Raw genomic sequence first — 15,690 nt, 5'->3', positions numbered from 1 at the left:
GTGGATGTCGTGGAGGTCATGCGATCCTGCATGGGCCCACTATCCTGCATGAGTTAATGACTGCTTGACACCACTGAATAGATCGTGGGTGTAGTGGAGATCGTGGAGGTTCTGACATGAGTTGACTATCTCCCAGTTCGGTCGAATACTGAGACCGAACTGCTGAACTATTGCCGAGCAGCTTTTGCCGACCTGAGAGTAGAGCTTGATGCCGACCTGAGAGCAGAGCTTGATGAGTTGGCTTTCACCGAGCTGTAGGCTGGGGCCGAACTCTTTGGTTGTGCCGAACTGAACTCTTTAGTCATGCCGGACTGATACTCTTTGGTTGTGCCGAACTGAACTCTTTAGTCATGCCGGACTGATACTCTTTGGTTGTGCCGAACTGATACTCTTTCTTGGGCTTTACTGCTGTTGGGCTTGTTTAGTTCGTACTCCATCAATCTGCAACGCCAAGCGAGCCGCCCTAAAATCCTCGAACAAGTAAACTCTCTTACAATAATCCTCAATTTAATTCTCAAAAGATTTATGTGCTAATTTTAACAAAAGATTTTTTTTATTTTCTGTTTTGATATTAATATACACTAGTGTTTTTTTTTGTTACAAGGGGAGGGCATAGCCCTTAAGAAAACGCGTAGTGTTCATAACATACTTGACACCATTAACAAACCAAACAAACACCACAATAATCACAATCACAAAATTAACATTGACAGCATATTCAAAACACTAATATTAGTAATTATTTAGAAACACTCTTTGTATATCTATTACCGATCAGGAAGGAGGGCATGTTTATTCAGTAATGGTTAGAAAATTAAATTGAGGGCGGCGTGCAAAACCTACCGCCTCTAGGCTTCGCCGCCGTCTCAGCCGCTGCTTCCGACGCCATATTAGCACAAGTGATGCTGTGGCTTTTTAAGCCTTCAAATTATTTATGTAGTACTACTTCTTTAATTATTTTTAAGGAAAAATCAAGGCATCAATTAATTAATTATAGAAGTTTATCGTGGAAAAAAAACAAAATCTTTAATTAACGAAATAATAAAGGTCATTCAAATGAAGTGACAGACTTATATATTTCTACAAGGCCACAATGAGCCCCACTAAGTGAATAAAAAATGTTTTTCTATATTTATATACGACAATCGTTGAATTTATTGTTTAAAAGTGTATATCATTATAACAACTCATATCATTATTATTAATATTTTTTTTGAAATTAGGATTTGAATTCTATAGTGTAACCAAATCTAACTTAACTTTTTGGTAGTAGTATCTTTTTTTCATCCCAAAACACTTGGAATCTTTTTCTATAATAAAATATATGAAGTATACAAATACATATGTAGTTTTCGTAACATACTATTTTACACCAGTAACATACTAATAGCATATAGTAGTAGTATCTTAGTTGCAACTTATTCGAAACACTAATATACTAGGTGTAATATCTTAATTATTTTGTTGCAACGGCTTCCTCTTCTTCTTCCTCCTCCTCCTTCTCATCAACCTTTCTTCTCCTTGTTGTCAGCCCCCTGAGTAGAGGCGCCCTCGGCTGCTGCTGCCGGAGTTGGTGGAGGTGAAACAAGTACCTCCACCTTCTTGATGCGGGGAAGCTTACCTTTATTCTCTTCAGCCTCTTGAGTTGGTTTGTTGTAATCACTCTTCTTTTTATCCTTCTTTTTCTTCTTCATTTCTCCATCTTTCCATATTTCTTCCTCACCCGACTGCAATCATCAAGCAAATAATACATTCAAATATTAATTTCTCATTTTTGTATTTGTAATATTCCCTCTCTTTGAGAAAGATGAGTTTTTATATCTAATAAGTACTAGCTAGTATGAATTTAAATAACCTTGATATTGATAAATTTAATAATTTTATATGATTTAATTAATACTAGTTGTATATTCTGTGAATGAAATATAAGCTTATGTATTCCCTATTATATCAAGAGATTCAACACCAATTTTGTCATATGTCCGCGATTAAAACTTCATTTGATTTTTTTTATATATTTAGGAGTATATTTTATGATAAATAAGGCTTATTTTTTCATATAACAACTCATGAATAGAACAAAAAGAAATTTGAAAAGATCTCCATAAGAAACTCAAATAAACAAAAGTAGGAAATGGAGGGAAACTCACAGAGGAGCTGTTTGATCGCTGAAGTTGTGCAGCTTGTTCTGCAGTTCGAACATCCACATCCAATTCAGACGAATTCGAAAGTATCCAACCAATAACTTGTCCTGTCGAATCAAAAATTTGTCGTGCCATTAATATTTTCTGCTGATGATCGAGGAGATTATACAGATTGATTGCACTTTTGAAAGTTGAAATTGTTTGATCTTGAAGAGTAGGGAAGTGCTTATTTATAGGCAGAAATTCGATAACAAGATGTGACTTGACGTACTAAGATTAATATTTTTAAATACTATAATTTAAAATTTCGACCTTCAATTGTTCCATCCCTTACGTGCGATGTACGCTTAATTAGTTTTCCAAAATTTAATTCAACATCATTTCATCATTACATGAATTTAAAATATAATACTCCCTCCGTTCCAAAATAGGAATCACGTTTATTGTGGGCACGAGATTTAAGAAATGTAAAGAATAGTGAATTGGAAAAGTTAGTGGAATATAAAGTTCATTTTTTATATTGATTTTATAATAGAATATGAGTGAAGTGGGGCAGTGGAACATGAGACCTACTTATCATTTATGGTAAAAGTGAAATGTGACTTTATTATGGGATGAACCGAAATAACAAAATATGACTCATATTGTGCGACGGAGGGAGTAAGAGTTTATGAAACATAATATGACTTATTGATTATGACACGGTTCGACATCAACATGATATATAACAGTTAAACAATACTAGATCTTATGTTTTAGAAAAAAAAATTATACATGATAAAATAATAAAAGTAGGATTAGGATAGTGCAAAGAGGAAGGCGTGGTTGAATTTATTTATGAAAAGTATAGAACACAAATAAATACTCCCCCCAACCACTAAAAATAGTCTCATTTATGGACAACACCAATTTTAATAAGAAATTGGTAAAATAAAAAATATGGTGAAAAAATGAGTAAACTAAGAGAGATGTGTAGAAAAAAGTGGTTAAGTAAGAGAGATAGAGAGAAAAAGTGAGTAAAGTATGAAAAATGATAGAATAAGTGGAAAAAATATGAGAGAGAATCTTTCTATTTTAAGAAATGAGATTATTTTTTGTGGACATCCCAAAATGGCAAAATGAGATTATTTTTCGAGGACCATCGAGTACAAAATTAGTCAATTTTTTCCTAAAATCTTTTCCTTTTACGAAACGGGGCTATTTTATCTATTAATATTTGACAAATAAACATGTAATGACATTTTTTATTTTAAATATAAATAAATTTTAAAAATAGATTTATGTCTACATACTCATCTTAATCAACAATTTTTAAAATTATTTTATTAATAGTATGAAATAAACAATTAAATAAACTCGCGATAAATATATGAAAAAATTAGATCACATAGGTTTAAAACTTCTCTGCGTAGTCAACTTCTCTACATTTTATTATTGGATAATGGCAATGTCCAACAATTTTTATCTTTGAATTTTACCAATAGCCATGTTTCCCTCCAAAATGACATTTTTGCAAATAGTCCAAAAACTCTCATTTTCTATTTTAGATCACCTATCACCTATTCCGTAGGTCGGTAATTCCTTAATTTCTTTCCTTCTTTTATTGCTCAGGTAGAGTCCATGATTTTCAAATCGTTTTATATCGTTATCATATATTATCGAGTTTTTATCATTATTGTATTGTTATCATATCTTGTCAACATTAATAAGACTGATTCGTAACTGATTTGAGCTTGACAAACTATAGCAGTAACAAGTCGACCCAATAGCAATCTAATTTATCGTACGATTTGTCAACCACGGTGTCTAAGTATTTACTACTCTATCCGTTTCATTCAAAAAATAAAATGGCCACTTATTATTATTATTATTATTATTATTATTATTATTATTTGTCCCAATTAAAATGACTATTTTCTACTTTTGGAATAAATCATTTCTCTTCTCTTTCTTTATTAAAATAGTCAACTAGTAACTTTTAACTTTTACGAGTACTCTATTTTACTTTATTCAACAATTCCATCCAAAACGTGTCACTGAAAAATATGACCATTTTAATTTTTGAATGGGATATTTCATACTTAACTGTTACCTCTTTATAATATTAATTAATTTAGGGTTTAGGGTTTCACCCTAATCCAATCTTGAGCTATGGAGAGAGTACTATTCAGATAGTAACATTTCGTACGTAAGTATCACCTCTCCTCTTTATAATATTAATTAATTTAGGGTTTAGGGTTTCACCTAATCCCATCTTGAGCCATGGAGAGAGTACTATATCACCTCTTTATACTCGTACTATCAATTAATTAGCCATAAAGCAAAGAAGAGCCTATATGTATGGAAATTGAAAATAAAAGAAATCCAAATGACATTTTTCTATGAGTTGGAGGGAGCTGAAGTGAAGAAAAAAATAAAGTTAGGGAGAGATTAAAGTAGAGAAGTCTTCTTTCTTTGCTCTTTTCTCACTTTAACTATTTAGTTAAATACATTTCTAAAATATATGATAAAAAAATAAGTGATTCAACTGCTTTAAAATGGAGGGAGGAGGGAGGAGTAAATAGTACTAATGGTTAGTTAGGCAATGATAGTGAAAGACATAATAATGCATTTATGAAAAGAGGTGATTGATTGGTTTGGTGCATAGACTTACGCAGAAAATTGTTTCGATAAAAGCTACTACTACTACCTTCCGTTCCATGCTACTTAAACTTTTTTTCGGCCCGTCATAAACTATTTACACGATTCCTAGTTTTAGTTAGGAATTTAAATTGTTTAATAAGATATTAGAGTTAGTTAAACATGCTTTTATTAAATATTCTTTTATTACACTTAAAATTCTAATTACTCAATTCTTTATTTCAAATTTTATATTTAAAATTTTGAGATACTAATATTTTGTTTTCTGTTTTAATGTTATGATAAGAGCTCTTACAGTACAATTCACGTAATAACTAAAAATTGGGCTAAGATTATATAAATAAAAAATATTTTTTCAACTTGAAGAGCTTAGAGCACTCACAATAGGGAGCCGATCCCACCGTCGTGTGGGACGGCAGTTGGTTGGCGCCAACGGGAAGGGCGGGCGGCAATGATTAAAATTTTCCTTAAACTTTGTAGTTGAAACCCAAATTTTGATTATAATGCATATAAGATTTAATCCTGTTTTAATTTTTTTTTTTTGGTTTTTTTACATGCTAATATGAAAATTATAATTTATTATGCTAACAAAGTCATAATTTTTATTTGTGTAAAATTTTTTGTTATATATAGAAATACTAAAACAAAAAAAAGATCTTATCCATAAAGACGGATAATATTAGGATTAATCGCCAACCATTTAATATTAGGAAATGGAAATGCTTTTAATCGATAGTTAGTGAAGGGAGTAACAATGTAACATGTTTAGTTAGGGACTTCTTAATTGAGGTTGTCTAGATGCATGTCTATAATTTTGTCATGGATCTTGAAGTAATTGTGTCAATACACACGTGTTCAATTTAATTCATTAATATCTTGACTACTAGTGTTTTCTTAATTAATTTGTTGCCCAAAAGACCAAAACGACACTTGATTATTAGTTGAGAATTTGTTCGAACCCACATCTATTTTCATGATTAAACAAAAAAATATTTTGTGATCGTTTGGAATTTTATGATTGTATACATAATTTAGTGACATAGACGCTAAAATTGTACTCCGATTTGATAAAAAAAAAAGTACAAATAAATAAATGCAAAATGAAGTTAATTAGATAAAACCCACTATTAATAAGGTATCAAAATTTTTGTTTCGCAACCTATTTTTTTAATATGTCTGCGTTAGATTATAAAAATGATCAGTCTCAAATATGAAATAATCAATTATTGTAGAATCAAAATTGAAATATAAAACTGAAACGATGACCCACTAATATGATGAAAACAAGAAGAAATTACACATAAAAAGATGATAGCTGAATAATAATTTTTAATATTTGGCATCTTTTAATTAATGTGCAAAATAATCCCAGAAAATCGAATATACTTATCCTCAATCTGTTCTTATTCAGTAGTACAAAATGAAGTAAAAGATCTGTCTTTTAGTCATCCACTTATGATTTATCCCATCCCACTTTAACTTGATGACAAACATAATTGATTAGTGATTACTGCACTTAAAATGCTTTTTCTTCATTTTGCTAATTACAAAAAGAATTAATGCATGCCATAGCTGCTTCACGAGTATTTCATTGAATTTTGTTGCATAGTGAAAAGTTCAATCTTTATTCCTTTTTGTCTGAACTGTATACATATTTATGTGGTATTGGTGCCTATATATATACACACTCTTGATTGTTACATAAGTAATCATCCCATAATGGCTCATTTGTTTCATAGCTCCTTTTTTATATGGCCACTACTGCTAATGACTTGCTTCTCTCTGAAACTTCCAAGCAATGTGATGTAACTTCCCAAAATCCAGCATCTTAGCAAGAGACACGACGATTCGATCGGGTTTTTGGTGGTGGGAGATTGGGGAAGAGATGGAGATTTCAACCAATCTAGAGTTGCTACTCAGGTCTATTTGTTTCCTGCTTAAATTTACTTTTGTATTAACTCACATTCTTTCAACTAGATGATATGCAAAGTGGTAGAAACATGTTGATTCAGCAAGAATTTGGTTGATATGAAAACTGGTATTCATTTGTGCAGATGGGATATGTTGGGAAGAAACTGGAATCGATTTTGTGATATCCACCGGTGATAACTTCTACGATAACGGATTGAAGGGTGTGGCCGATCGAGCTTTTAAAACATCATTTAGTAATATCTACACTGCCAAGAGCCTTAGAAAGCCATGGTATACAGGTAAAAAATCTCATTTCTTGATCTGCTATATAAAGTCATATTGCTAATATTATGATGAAGAACAGTGTTGGGGAACCACGATTATCTGGGGAACGTCGAGGCTCAATTAAGTCCAGCACTTAAGAAACTTGACAAGAGATGGAATTGTTAGAGAAACTTCATAGTTCAAGCAGGTAGTGCTGCTGTTTTTCTCTGGTTCAATATCTTCGCTTCACAAAGCACTAATAACTTGTTCGTCTCTTTCTCTGGCTAGGATCTGCGGATATCTTCTTTGTTGATACAACTCCGTTTATACAGAAGTACTTCGACATTCCTAAGAAGCAGAATTTTGATTGGAGAACTGTGATGCCAAGAGAGGAATATCTCTCTTCCACCTTAAAAGTGAGTGCATCATCATAGATTCTTGATGTTTTCATCTTGACAGATGATAAACTTATATTTGGATATGTTCATTTCAGAATCTTAATTTTTCACTGGAGAAATCCAAGGCACCTTGGACAATTGTTGTTGGACACCACACAATAAGAAGCATTGGATATCATGGTGACACTCAAGAAATGCTAGATCACTTTCTCCCAATTCTTGAGGTACTTTCTTTAACACAAACACACACTGTGCTCAGAGGTTGTAATTCAATAGATTGAATATATTTTGAAACTTGTTGTATAGAGTCACAAGGTGGATATGTACATCAATGGACATGACCACTACTTGCAGCATCTTAGCAACGAGTGCGGGTACGTTTCTAGAAACTTTTATTTTGGTTAAGGGTTATGCCTTGTTTTCTTTGACATGGTTGTTGTGAAGCAGGTGAATGCAGTTCCTAACAAGTGGGGGTGGTTCAAAGGCATGGAAGAATATAATCCATTATGGAATGCACAATGAGAGCATGATGCACTTCTATCATGATGGCCAAGGCTTCCTGTCTCTTGAGATTGCTCATGATAAGGCAAAGATAGCATTTTACGACGTTTCTGGGAGACCTCTTCATCGTCTCAAACTTGAAAAGGGAAACAAGAAGAAGCTGTTTACCTAAGTGCTGAAAGATATTTCAGCTGCTGTAAAATAATGGGGTGGATCATGGATGGCATGTAACATTCAGTAATGATTCAAATTAGTAAATAAATGACTGGAAACATAATACTGGAGTTCAGTTCCATAATCATAAATTTGATAAAGACAAAGCAATGAAAGAACATAGAAATTTAAATGGGAGACGTAAACGTTGCTGGGAATTTAGGATTTCGAATGTATAAAAATCTGGCAAGTGATATGCTTTCCCATAGATTATAGATAACATGATAAACATTGGACTAATTTAAAGCAAGGTTACTATGTACAAGTCATGTAGTGCAAGACAGCAGCATCTCGTCCTTTAAGTAAAACCATATCGAGATCCTCAGTCGAACCACCATCACAGGGCTTAGTTTGCAACAAAATGGAACCTTGAATCGACGTAACTCTCAACATCCCAAAGGAAAGAACCAAAAGTCACAGCTTCCAAAACAAGTCTCCTCAGGCTGCCAAAGCTAATTTTGATTTCATCGTTTTGGGGATCAATTGTTCCTTCAGGCTTGACTACGATCTCAGGCCTACCAAATAATGCTTCAGTGTGTTTCTCAACGATGCTAATAGCTTCCTTAGATCTGATGGTTGCATATTTTTGAAGCGTCTCTCCATCAAATGACATAACATAAGATCGCAATCTGGATGGCTTTACCCCATCAACACCAACCCCAATACCAGCGCCTCCGGGAAAAGATGACATTTCTGGGTGAGGTTGAGTATTCCTGCGAAACTGATTAATGTCATCATCACTCGGTCTTGTTTCCTCCCATGCAACTTGTTCATTTCCATTAGCAATACCCTCGGGAAGGACTTTCATACTCTTCTCCAACTGAAACCTTTGGTCTACACGTTTGAGGAAATATCCATACATTACTGAAGCAGCATAAACCTGCCCAACCCTTAGTTTGCTTATTTGAACTACAGAGGTAGAGTCGCCAAGTCGGTTGCCAAGAATGAGAGACAGGTGGTTCTGGATCATCTCATAAGCTTCAGGAGAGTGGAGGTGCTCCAATTTATCATCTTTGCCAGGCCAAATATCAACACGAACAGGACCATCAGGTGTTGATGGAGTGATTGTAGGAACCAGGGATACATTGGCATCCATGAATTTCTGTACCACTAATGCGTACAAGATCTCTTCCAGTGCCTTTTTTCTTTCATTAGCTTTAACCTCTGCAATTCTCCTATAATTGAAAGGAAGCAATGTAAAATTAATTATACTAGACATTCCACTTGACCACTTCAGTCTTCAGCAAAAAGATAATATCATAATCATAATCATAATACAAATAAATGCCACACATGAAAACTATTTGGCAGCTTAGAAATCCATTAGATTATGATTAATACGGTTTATGCATCGTCTAAATATGGAATCACCTCCACAGAGATGTGGTCCTATCATTAAACTGATAGTATCTTAAGTCGTAACAGTTAATCTCGTTACCTGTATAAAACAAGATCAGTTCCAGACGCAGATGGCTCTTCCGTCTCTTTCTCAGCATCACAGTCAGTTTGCAGCTGTTCAAGTTGCTGTTCTACAGCAGCAGGAACAAGATGCGGATGAGTAGCTAATATTTGAGAGAGAAATTGCCCTATCGGAGACTCCATCTGTAGAGGAGCAATTGGAAATTCCGAACTGCCAGAGTCGGAAGGCTGCATAGAAGCTCTGGTGGAAGTACGCCTCCTGCTCAAATATCTCGCATTTTTGTTTCCTACCTTGAATTTAGAAGCCAGTGGTGTTTTCTGCAGTTTACAATCCCAATTCAAATAAGTTATTTTGTCATAAGAGTATTAGTTCATCAACCAAGTGAAAAGAATAATAAATTCGCACAACAAAGCTTTATCACTTTTACATAAAGTTGAATTAAACACAGTGGATTAAGCACGTAATTTACAAGTTCTAATACAGAGCCGGAACAAAAACGTAGATTGATAAACTCCTCCAGATAATTTATTCAATACAAAAGGCCAGATAAAATCACAACTTGTAAATTTCTTTAGCTCAGCCCAATAATTTCCCACTTTTTAAAAGAATCCTCCCTTTTCTTCTCAAGACTCGTTTTTTATCTTACAAATAGGTCTACCATATAGATACAACATAAAGTTCCCGAAAATAAAAAAGTGCGAATTCACCCTCTTCAACTTAATTACACTGATCAAAAGAACAAATTTAAGCTGAATCAGCAATTACCTTATCACGAACAAAATAATTGAAACATTTTCAACGGAATTCTACAATAATTCATCCAAGAAAAACGGCAATCATTCTGATTAGCTCAGCCTAAATTAATCAAGATCCCAGCCCTAATTCTCGCCTCAAAGAACCATAAATCACACGCAAACGAAGCAAGCGATCAATACCTGAATCCAAGCGTTAGAGAGCACGGGCCTCGACCCGACCCTGGCATCGGGTCTCTCCGGGGAAGCCCAATTGGGTGAGATGCTGCAAATAGAAGCCCGAAAAGCAGCTACTGTTTCCATCCTGGATCAGTTGTGGATACTACCAGACAAGCAAATGATCGTCAGAAACCCCAAAATCAGGCAGCAAAATTTCAATAGGGAATTTAATAGTTTGATGCGTTCGTCTTCGTCTTCGTCTCTTAACTGCTGGCTCGCAAATGTTGACTGGAATGATGAATATTTAATTGATTTATTCGTCGCTCGTTTCGAAACAGTGTCCTTCCTATCTTTCAGTGGGATGGGAATCCCGTGTTTATATAAACTGGCTGTTGAACTTGTTTAATTACAAGAATACCCTGTAAGGGTAAGTAAGTAAGAAGAGAAGACAATCATGGATCAAAAAAATTAACAAAATATGCTAATTTATCACCGAAAATATCAAAATTTTGCTACTCTGATTTTTATATTCGTGCATACCAAAATTTTGATATGTGTTACAGTATTCCATCCATATATAGTAGTTATATACATCCTTTTTCCTTCATTCACCATTAAAAATTCCAATTTATCATTTAGTTTGTCCACCATTAATAATCATGGTTCACTTTTACTTTTACAGTAAATAATAAATCGATCTTGCATTACACTAACTCATGACTCATCTCACTCACATTTTATTATAAAACTAATATATAAAAATAAATTTCATATTTCATTATTTTTATCCACCCACTTTCCTTCATACTATTTCTTAGAACTTAGTGCACAACTAAAATGAGATCTTAATAGAAATACTAGATATTAAATATATTTATATAATATAATGTATAACGGAATCATGGTATATCATACTGAAATCCAATAGGCCATGAAATGCGGTGTGTTACATAGAAATTGAGTATTGAAACTCCAACGTACTGAATTTTGCTATACTGAAAATTTAATAAGATGAACGTGTGATTTTCACTCATGAACGTGTGATTTTCTATATGACCCATCGCTCAAAACTGATTATATACATAAACGGCTCAACAGGGCTAATATTGTAATTTGAGATATGGAGGATCTTTTCTTTTGTGATTGGATCTAGCAAGTCGTGGAAATTTCTGGATTACAAATTATAAGAAAATTTAATTTGGGCACATTTTTGGTGGTTGGAGTGGAAATTGCGGTGGAGCCGAGGTGTTACACTTGGATACCATTTTCATTCATAGAGTATTATAATCGTGGTCTATCCATTACTACACATCATTAAATATCTACAATTGGCATGTTTTATATGACTCCACACTCCACACCACGCATACATTTATGTACCCAAAAATGACATAATATTCTTTTATATTCAAATTGAAAATGCTGTTAAACACAATGAATATGTATTCACAACTCCTATTTATTAACGCCACTAAATATATGCATCCAAACTCAAACCTTTATTTGTAGTGTGACACAATAACACAATCGACATGAGGAGTATCTGTGAAGAACGAACCTACGGTTGTGATGACCGAAATGCAAATTAATGAAATGACAACATGCAAGGAAGAACACAAGCGAATTACGTGGTTCGGCGTAAGCCTACATCCACGGGCAGAATCTGGTGTGTTTCTTTATTGATCGCTCGAGAAATTACAAACATAAGAGCACTCAAAACTCTCAAGAATTTACAAGATGGAAAACCCTCAACTCGCCCGAAAACTTCTTGCTTCGAGAGCTAAAAACGCACAGCTGAAAGATGACACTTCCTCTCTTGAATTCTCTCTCTATCACTTTTGATTTCTGTTGTTGTTAGTTCCGGAATGAATCGCAACTCCCTTAAGAAGTATCGATCAAGAAAACCGCCGAACAGCTTCCTTTGCCGAACAGCTTCCAATTGCCGAACAGCTTCCAATTGCTGAACAGCTTCCTTTTGCCGAACAGCTTCCAATTGCCGAACAGCTTCCAATTGCTGAACAGCTTCCTTTTGCCGAACAGCTTCCAATTGCTGAACAGCTTCCTTTTGCCGAACACGGTTATAACCGTTTCCAACGGCTAGTTCCTGTTTTGGTTCCCAACGGCTATTTCCTGACTTGATTCTTCCACCAGCTCAATCCGATCTTGATGAGCTCAAACACTAACAAATCCTCCACCTTTGAGCAATCTAAGATCCATCACCACCAGTTCCACCTTCCTTCCCATACTTACAAATTTCGGACCACCCCAACCAAATCCAAGCAATGCCGAAACTTGGATCTTGGTAGTGCTTTAGTAAGTGCATCAGCCGCATTGTGCTCGGTGCTGACCTTCTCAATCTTCACCGCACCCTTCTCAACCTCATCTCGAATGAAATGCAGCCTCACGTCTATATGTTTGCTGCGTTCATGATATGTCTGATGTTTCGAGAGACAAATCGCGCTATTGCTGTCGCACTTGATCACAACATTCTCTTGCTTCACCCCAAAATCACCAACTATACCCCTAAGCCAGAAGCTTTCCTTTACTGCCTCAGCAAGAGCTATATACTCTGCCTCCGTCGTCGATAGAGCCACCACGGATTGGAGATTAGACTTCCAGCTCACCGCGGAGCCGAACAAGGTAAATATGTACCCAGATTGTGAGCGCCTATTATCAAGGTTAGCTGCATAATCTGAATCGCAAAACCCAATAATGCTATCCTTATCTCCTTCATTCTCTGATTTGAACATTATTCCCAGATCACTACTTCCTTTGAGATACTTGAGAATCCCTTTCAAAGCCAACCAGTGCTCTCTTCCCGGACAGGACATGTATCTGCTCACCACGCTTACCGCATGAGAAATATCAGGCCTTGTGCATATCATCATATACATCACACTCCCAACTATGTTGGAATAAGGTATCTGGCTCATCTCTCTTTCTTCTTGCTGATTTCTGGGACATTGTGATTTGGACAGCTTAGTCTGTTGTGATAGTGGCACTGAGGTTGTTCTACTCTTGTCAATCTGATATTTGCGCAGTACTTTCTGAATGTAGCCTTCTTGGGACAACCACAACACCCTCTTATCTGCATTTCTGAATATATCCATTCCCAAAATCTTGCTAGCACTCCCCAGATCCTGATTTCAAATCCCTTTTTCAATAAGGCTTTCACCCTATCTAGCTCCTGTCTATCTGGTCCAGCAAGCAAGATGTCGTCTACATATAATAGCAAATACACAGCAGGTCCCTCAGACTTTGATTTGAAGTAGACACAACTATCATATCTGGAATTTATAAATCCCATACTCTGCATATGTTCATCAAACTTGATATGCCATTGTCTACTTGCTTGCTTCAAACCGTATAGACTTTTCTTTAGTAGACAAACCTTATCTTCACTCCCATGTATCACAAATCCCTCTGGCTGATTCATGTATATAGTTTCCTCAAGCTCTCCATGAAGAAAGGCTGTCTTCACATCAAGTTGGTCCAAAAACCAACTTCTTTGAGCAACTATAGCTAGCAAAATTCTGATTGAGGCATGCTTTACCACTGGAGAAAATACTTCATTATAGTCTATTCCCTCCTCTTGTGTGAACCCCCGAGCTACAAGCCTAGCCTTGAACCTAATCTTGTTCCCAACCTCCAACTTTTTCTTGTATATCCACTTACAACTCACTGGTTTTTGTGTGGAAGGTCTCTTCACAAGCACCCATGTCTTGTTCTTGATCAGGGACTGTATTTCATCTATCATAGCCTCCATCCACTGCTTGCTCTCCTTAGAACTCATAGCTTCCTTGAAGCTTGAAGGCTCTGCATACTCTATGTTTTCTGCAACACATAGTGCATATAGCAAGTATTCTTCTTCACTGTATCTTGTAGATGGTTTAGGGATTCTTCTGACCCTATCTCTGGCTAGAACATAGTCACCCAAATCCTGCTGCTCTTCTTCAGGGTTCAAGACATCAGCATCTGCTTCTTCTTGTTCACTATGATTTCCCATCTGCTGTTCAGGCTCAGCAATTCTATCTGCTCCAGAAACCTCCACCTGAACTGATTCCTCAGCCTCCTCAGGTTCTGGAACACCCATCTCCACCATCCTCTCAGGCTATGGTTCTTTCTCAGAATGAGATGGCCTCTGGCTCTCTTGAGCCTTTTCTAGAAATGGCATCCTACTTTCTTCAAATTGCACATCTCTAGAGATAATAACTTTCTGATTTCCTGGCTCTATGCACCACAGTCTGTAGCCCTTCACTCCCTTTTGGTATCCAATCATCACACATCTCAAGGCCCTTGGCTCCAACTTACTTTGCTTGATGTGTGCATAAGCCATACAACCAAAAATCTTCATATTCGAATAATCCATGGCCTTTCCATACCATCTCTGATCAGGAGTGTCAAAAGCTATAGCTGAAGAAGGACTTCTATTGATGAGAACTGCTGCCATACTCACAGCCTCACCCCAGAATCTCTTAGCCATTCCAGAGCCAAAGAGCATACATCTAACTCGCTCTAGGATGGTTCTATTCATGCGCTCAGCAACTCCATTCTGTTGGGGATTAGATGGAGATGTCCTATGCCTCTTCATACCTTTCTGCTTGCAGAAAGAATCAAACTCCCCACTCAGAAATTCCAGCCCATTATCAGTTCTTAAACACTTCAAAGAACACCCTTTCTCCACCTCCACTTCCCTACACCACTCCTTGAATTTCATGAATGTCTCTGATTTTTCCTTCAAGATAAACACCCATAATTTTCTAGAAAAATCATCAATAATGGATAGAAAGTATCTACCTCCACCCAATGAAGCTGGTGTAGCTGGGCCCCACAAGTCACTGTGGGCATAGTCTAGTGGTGACTTTGAGCTGTGAATTCCTCTTCCATAGGGCAGTTTCTTACTCTTTCCGAGCACACATTGCTCACACAAACCCAACTGCTCATTGGGATTTTCCAGCTTAATCAGCTCCTTCTTGGCCAATTCTTTAATTCCAGTTTCTCCCAAGTGTCCGAGTCTGAGATGCCACATTCTTAAGTCTAATACCTGCACCAGATTCACAGATCCAGTAACCACACTTGCCTTTAGATAGTATAGGCTTCTCTTTCTCTCAGCCATCATAACAACATCACCATTCTTGACGATGTTCATAATCCCATCAGATAATATGCAATTATATCCTGCTGCATCCAACACTCCAATAGAGATCAAATTCCTCTTAATCTCTGGAATAAACCTCACACCAGTGAGTAACCTGATGGAGCCATTATGAAGTCTAAGCCTGATGGAC

General features: G+C 35.9%; 2 protein-coding genes and 1 pseudogene across 2 annotated transcripts; 1 reads left to right on the top strand and 2 right to left on the bottom strand.

The window, feature by feature from the left end:
• Positions 1 to 1,332: 1,332 nt before the first annotated feature.
• On the bottom strand, positions 1,333 to 2,353 carry LOC121786481 (dehydrin ERD10-like). Its single transcript, XM_042185123.1, has 2 exons — positions 2,151 to 2,353; positions 1,333 to 1,727 (listed from the first exon to the last, which is right to left on the bottom strand). The coding sequence occupies exons 1-2, from the start codon at positions 2,277 to 2,279 to the stop codon at positions 1,506 to 1,508; spliced, it is 351 nt and encodes a 116-aa protein (XP_042041057.1). The 5' UTR covers positions 2,280 to 2,353; the 3' UTR covers positions 1,333 to 1,505.
• A 4,240-nt stretch (positions 2,354 to 6,593) lies between these two features.
• LOC121786901 lies at positions 6,594 to 8,030 on the top strand (annotated as a pseudogene).
• Positions 8,031 to 8,219: 189 nt separating this feature from the next.
• Positions 8,220 to 10,744, bottom strand: LOC121788001 (UV-B-induced protein At3g17800, chloroplastic-like). The gene is made up of 3 exons (XM_042186854.1): positions 10,427 to 10,744; positions 9,510 to 9,808; positions 8,220 to 9,246 (listed from the first exon to the last, which is right to left on the bottom strand). Exons 1-3 carry the CDS (start codon positions 10,544 to 10,546, stop codon positions 8,418 to 8,420), a joined length of 1,248 nt encoding a protein of 415 aa, XP_042042788.1. The 5' UTR covers positions 10,547 to 10,744; the 3' UTR covers positions 8,220 to 8,417.
• Between the last annotated feature and the right edge of the window lie 4,946 nt (positions 10,745 to 15,690).

This window comes from Salvia splendens, chromosome 22 (genome assembly GCF_004379255.2).
Source record: "Salvia splendens isolate huo1 chromosome 22, SspV2, whole genome shotgun sequence".
Classification (NCBI taxonomy): domain Eukaryota; kingdom Viridiplantae; phylum Streptophyta; class Magnoliopsida; order Lamiales; family Lamiaceae; genus Salvia; species Salvia splendens.
This window is presented reverse-complemented; position numbering and strand designations above follow the sequence as displayed.

Excerpts from the sequence above, each read along its gene's own strand:
- LOC121788001 (XM_042186854.1), bottom strand. The coding sequence starts at position 10,546 with ATGGAAACAGTAGCTGCTTTTCGGGCTTCTATTTGCAGCATCTCACCC. Across the intron at positions 9,809-10,426 it reads TCTCTAACGCTTGGATTCAG|AAAACACCACTGGCTTCTAA; the intron begins GTATTGATCGCT and ends TGTAAACTGCAG. Across the intron at positions 9,247-9,509 it reads ACTGATCTTGTTTTATACAG|GAGAATTGCAGAGGTTAAAG; the intron begins GTAACGAGATTA and ends TTTCAATTATAG.
- LOC121786481 (XM_042185123.1), bottom strand. The coding sequence starts at position 2,279 with ATGGCACGACAAATTTTTGATTCGACAGGACAAGTTATTGGTTGGATA. Across the intron at positions 1,728-2,150 it reads AGCGATCAAACAGCTCCTCT|TCGGGTGAGGAAGAAATATG; the intron begins GTGAGTTTCCCT and ends TGATGATTGCAG.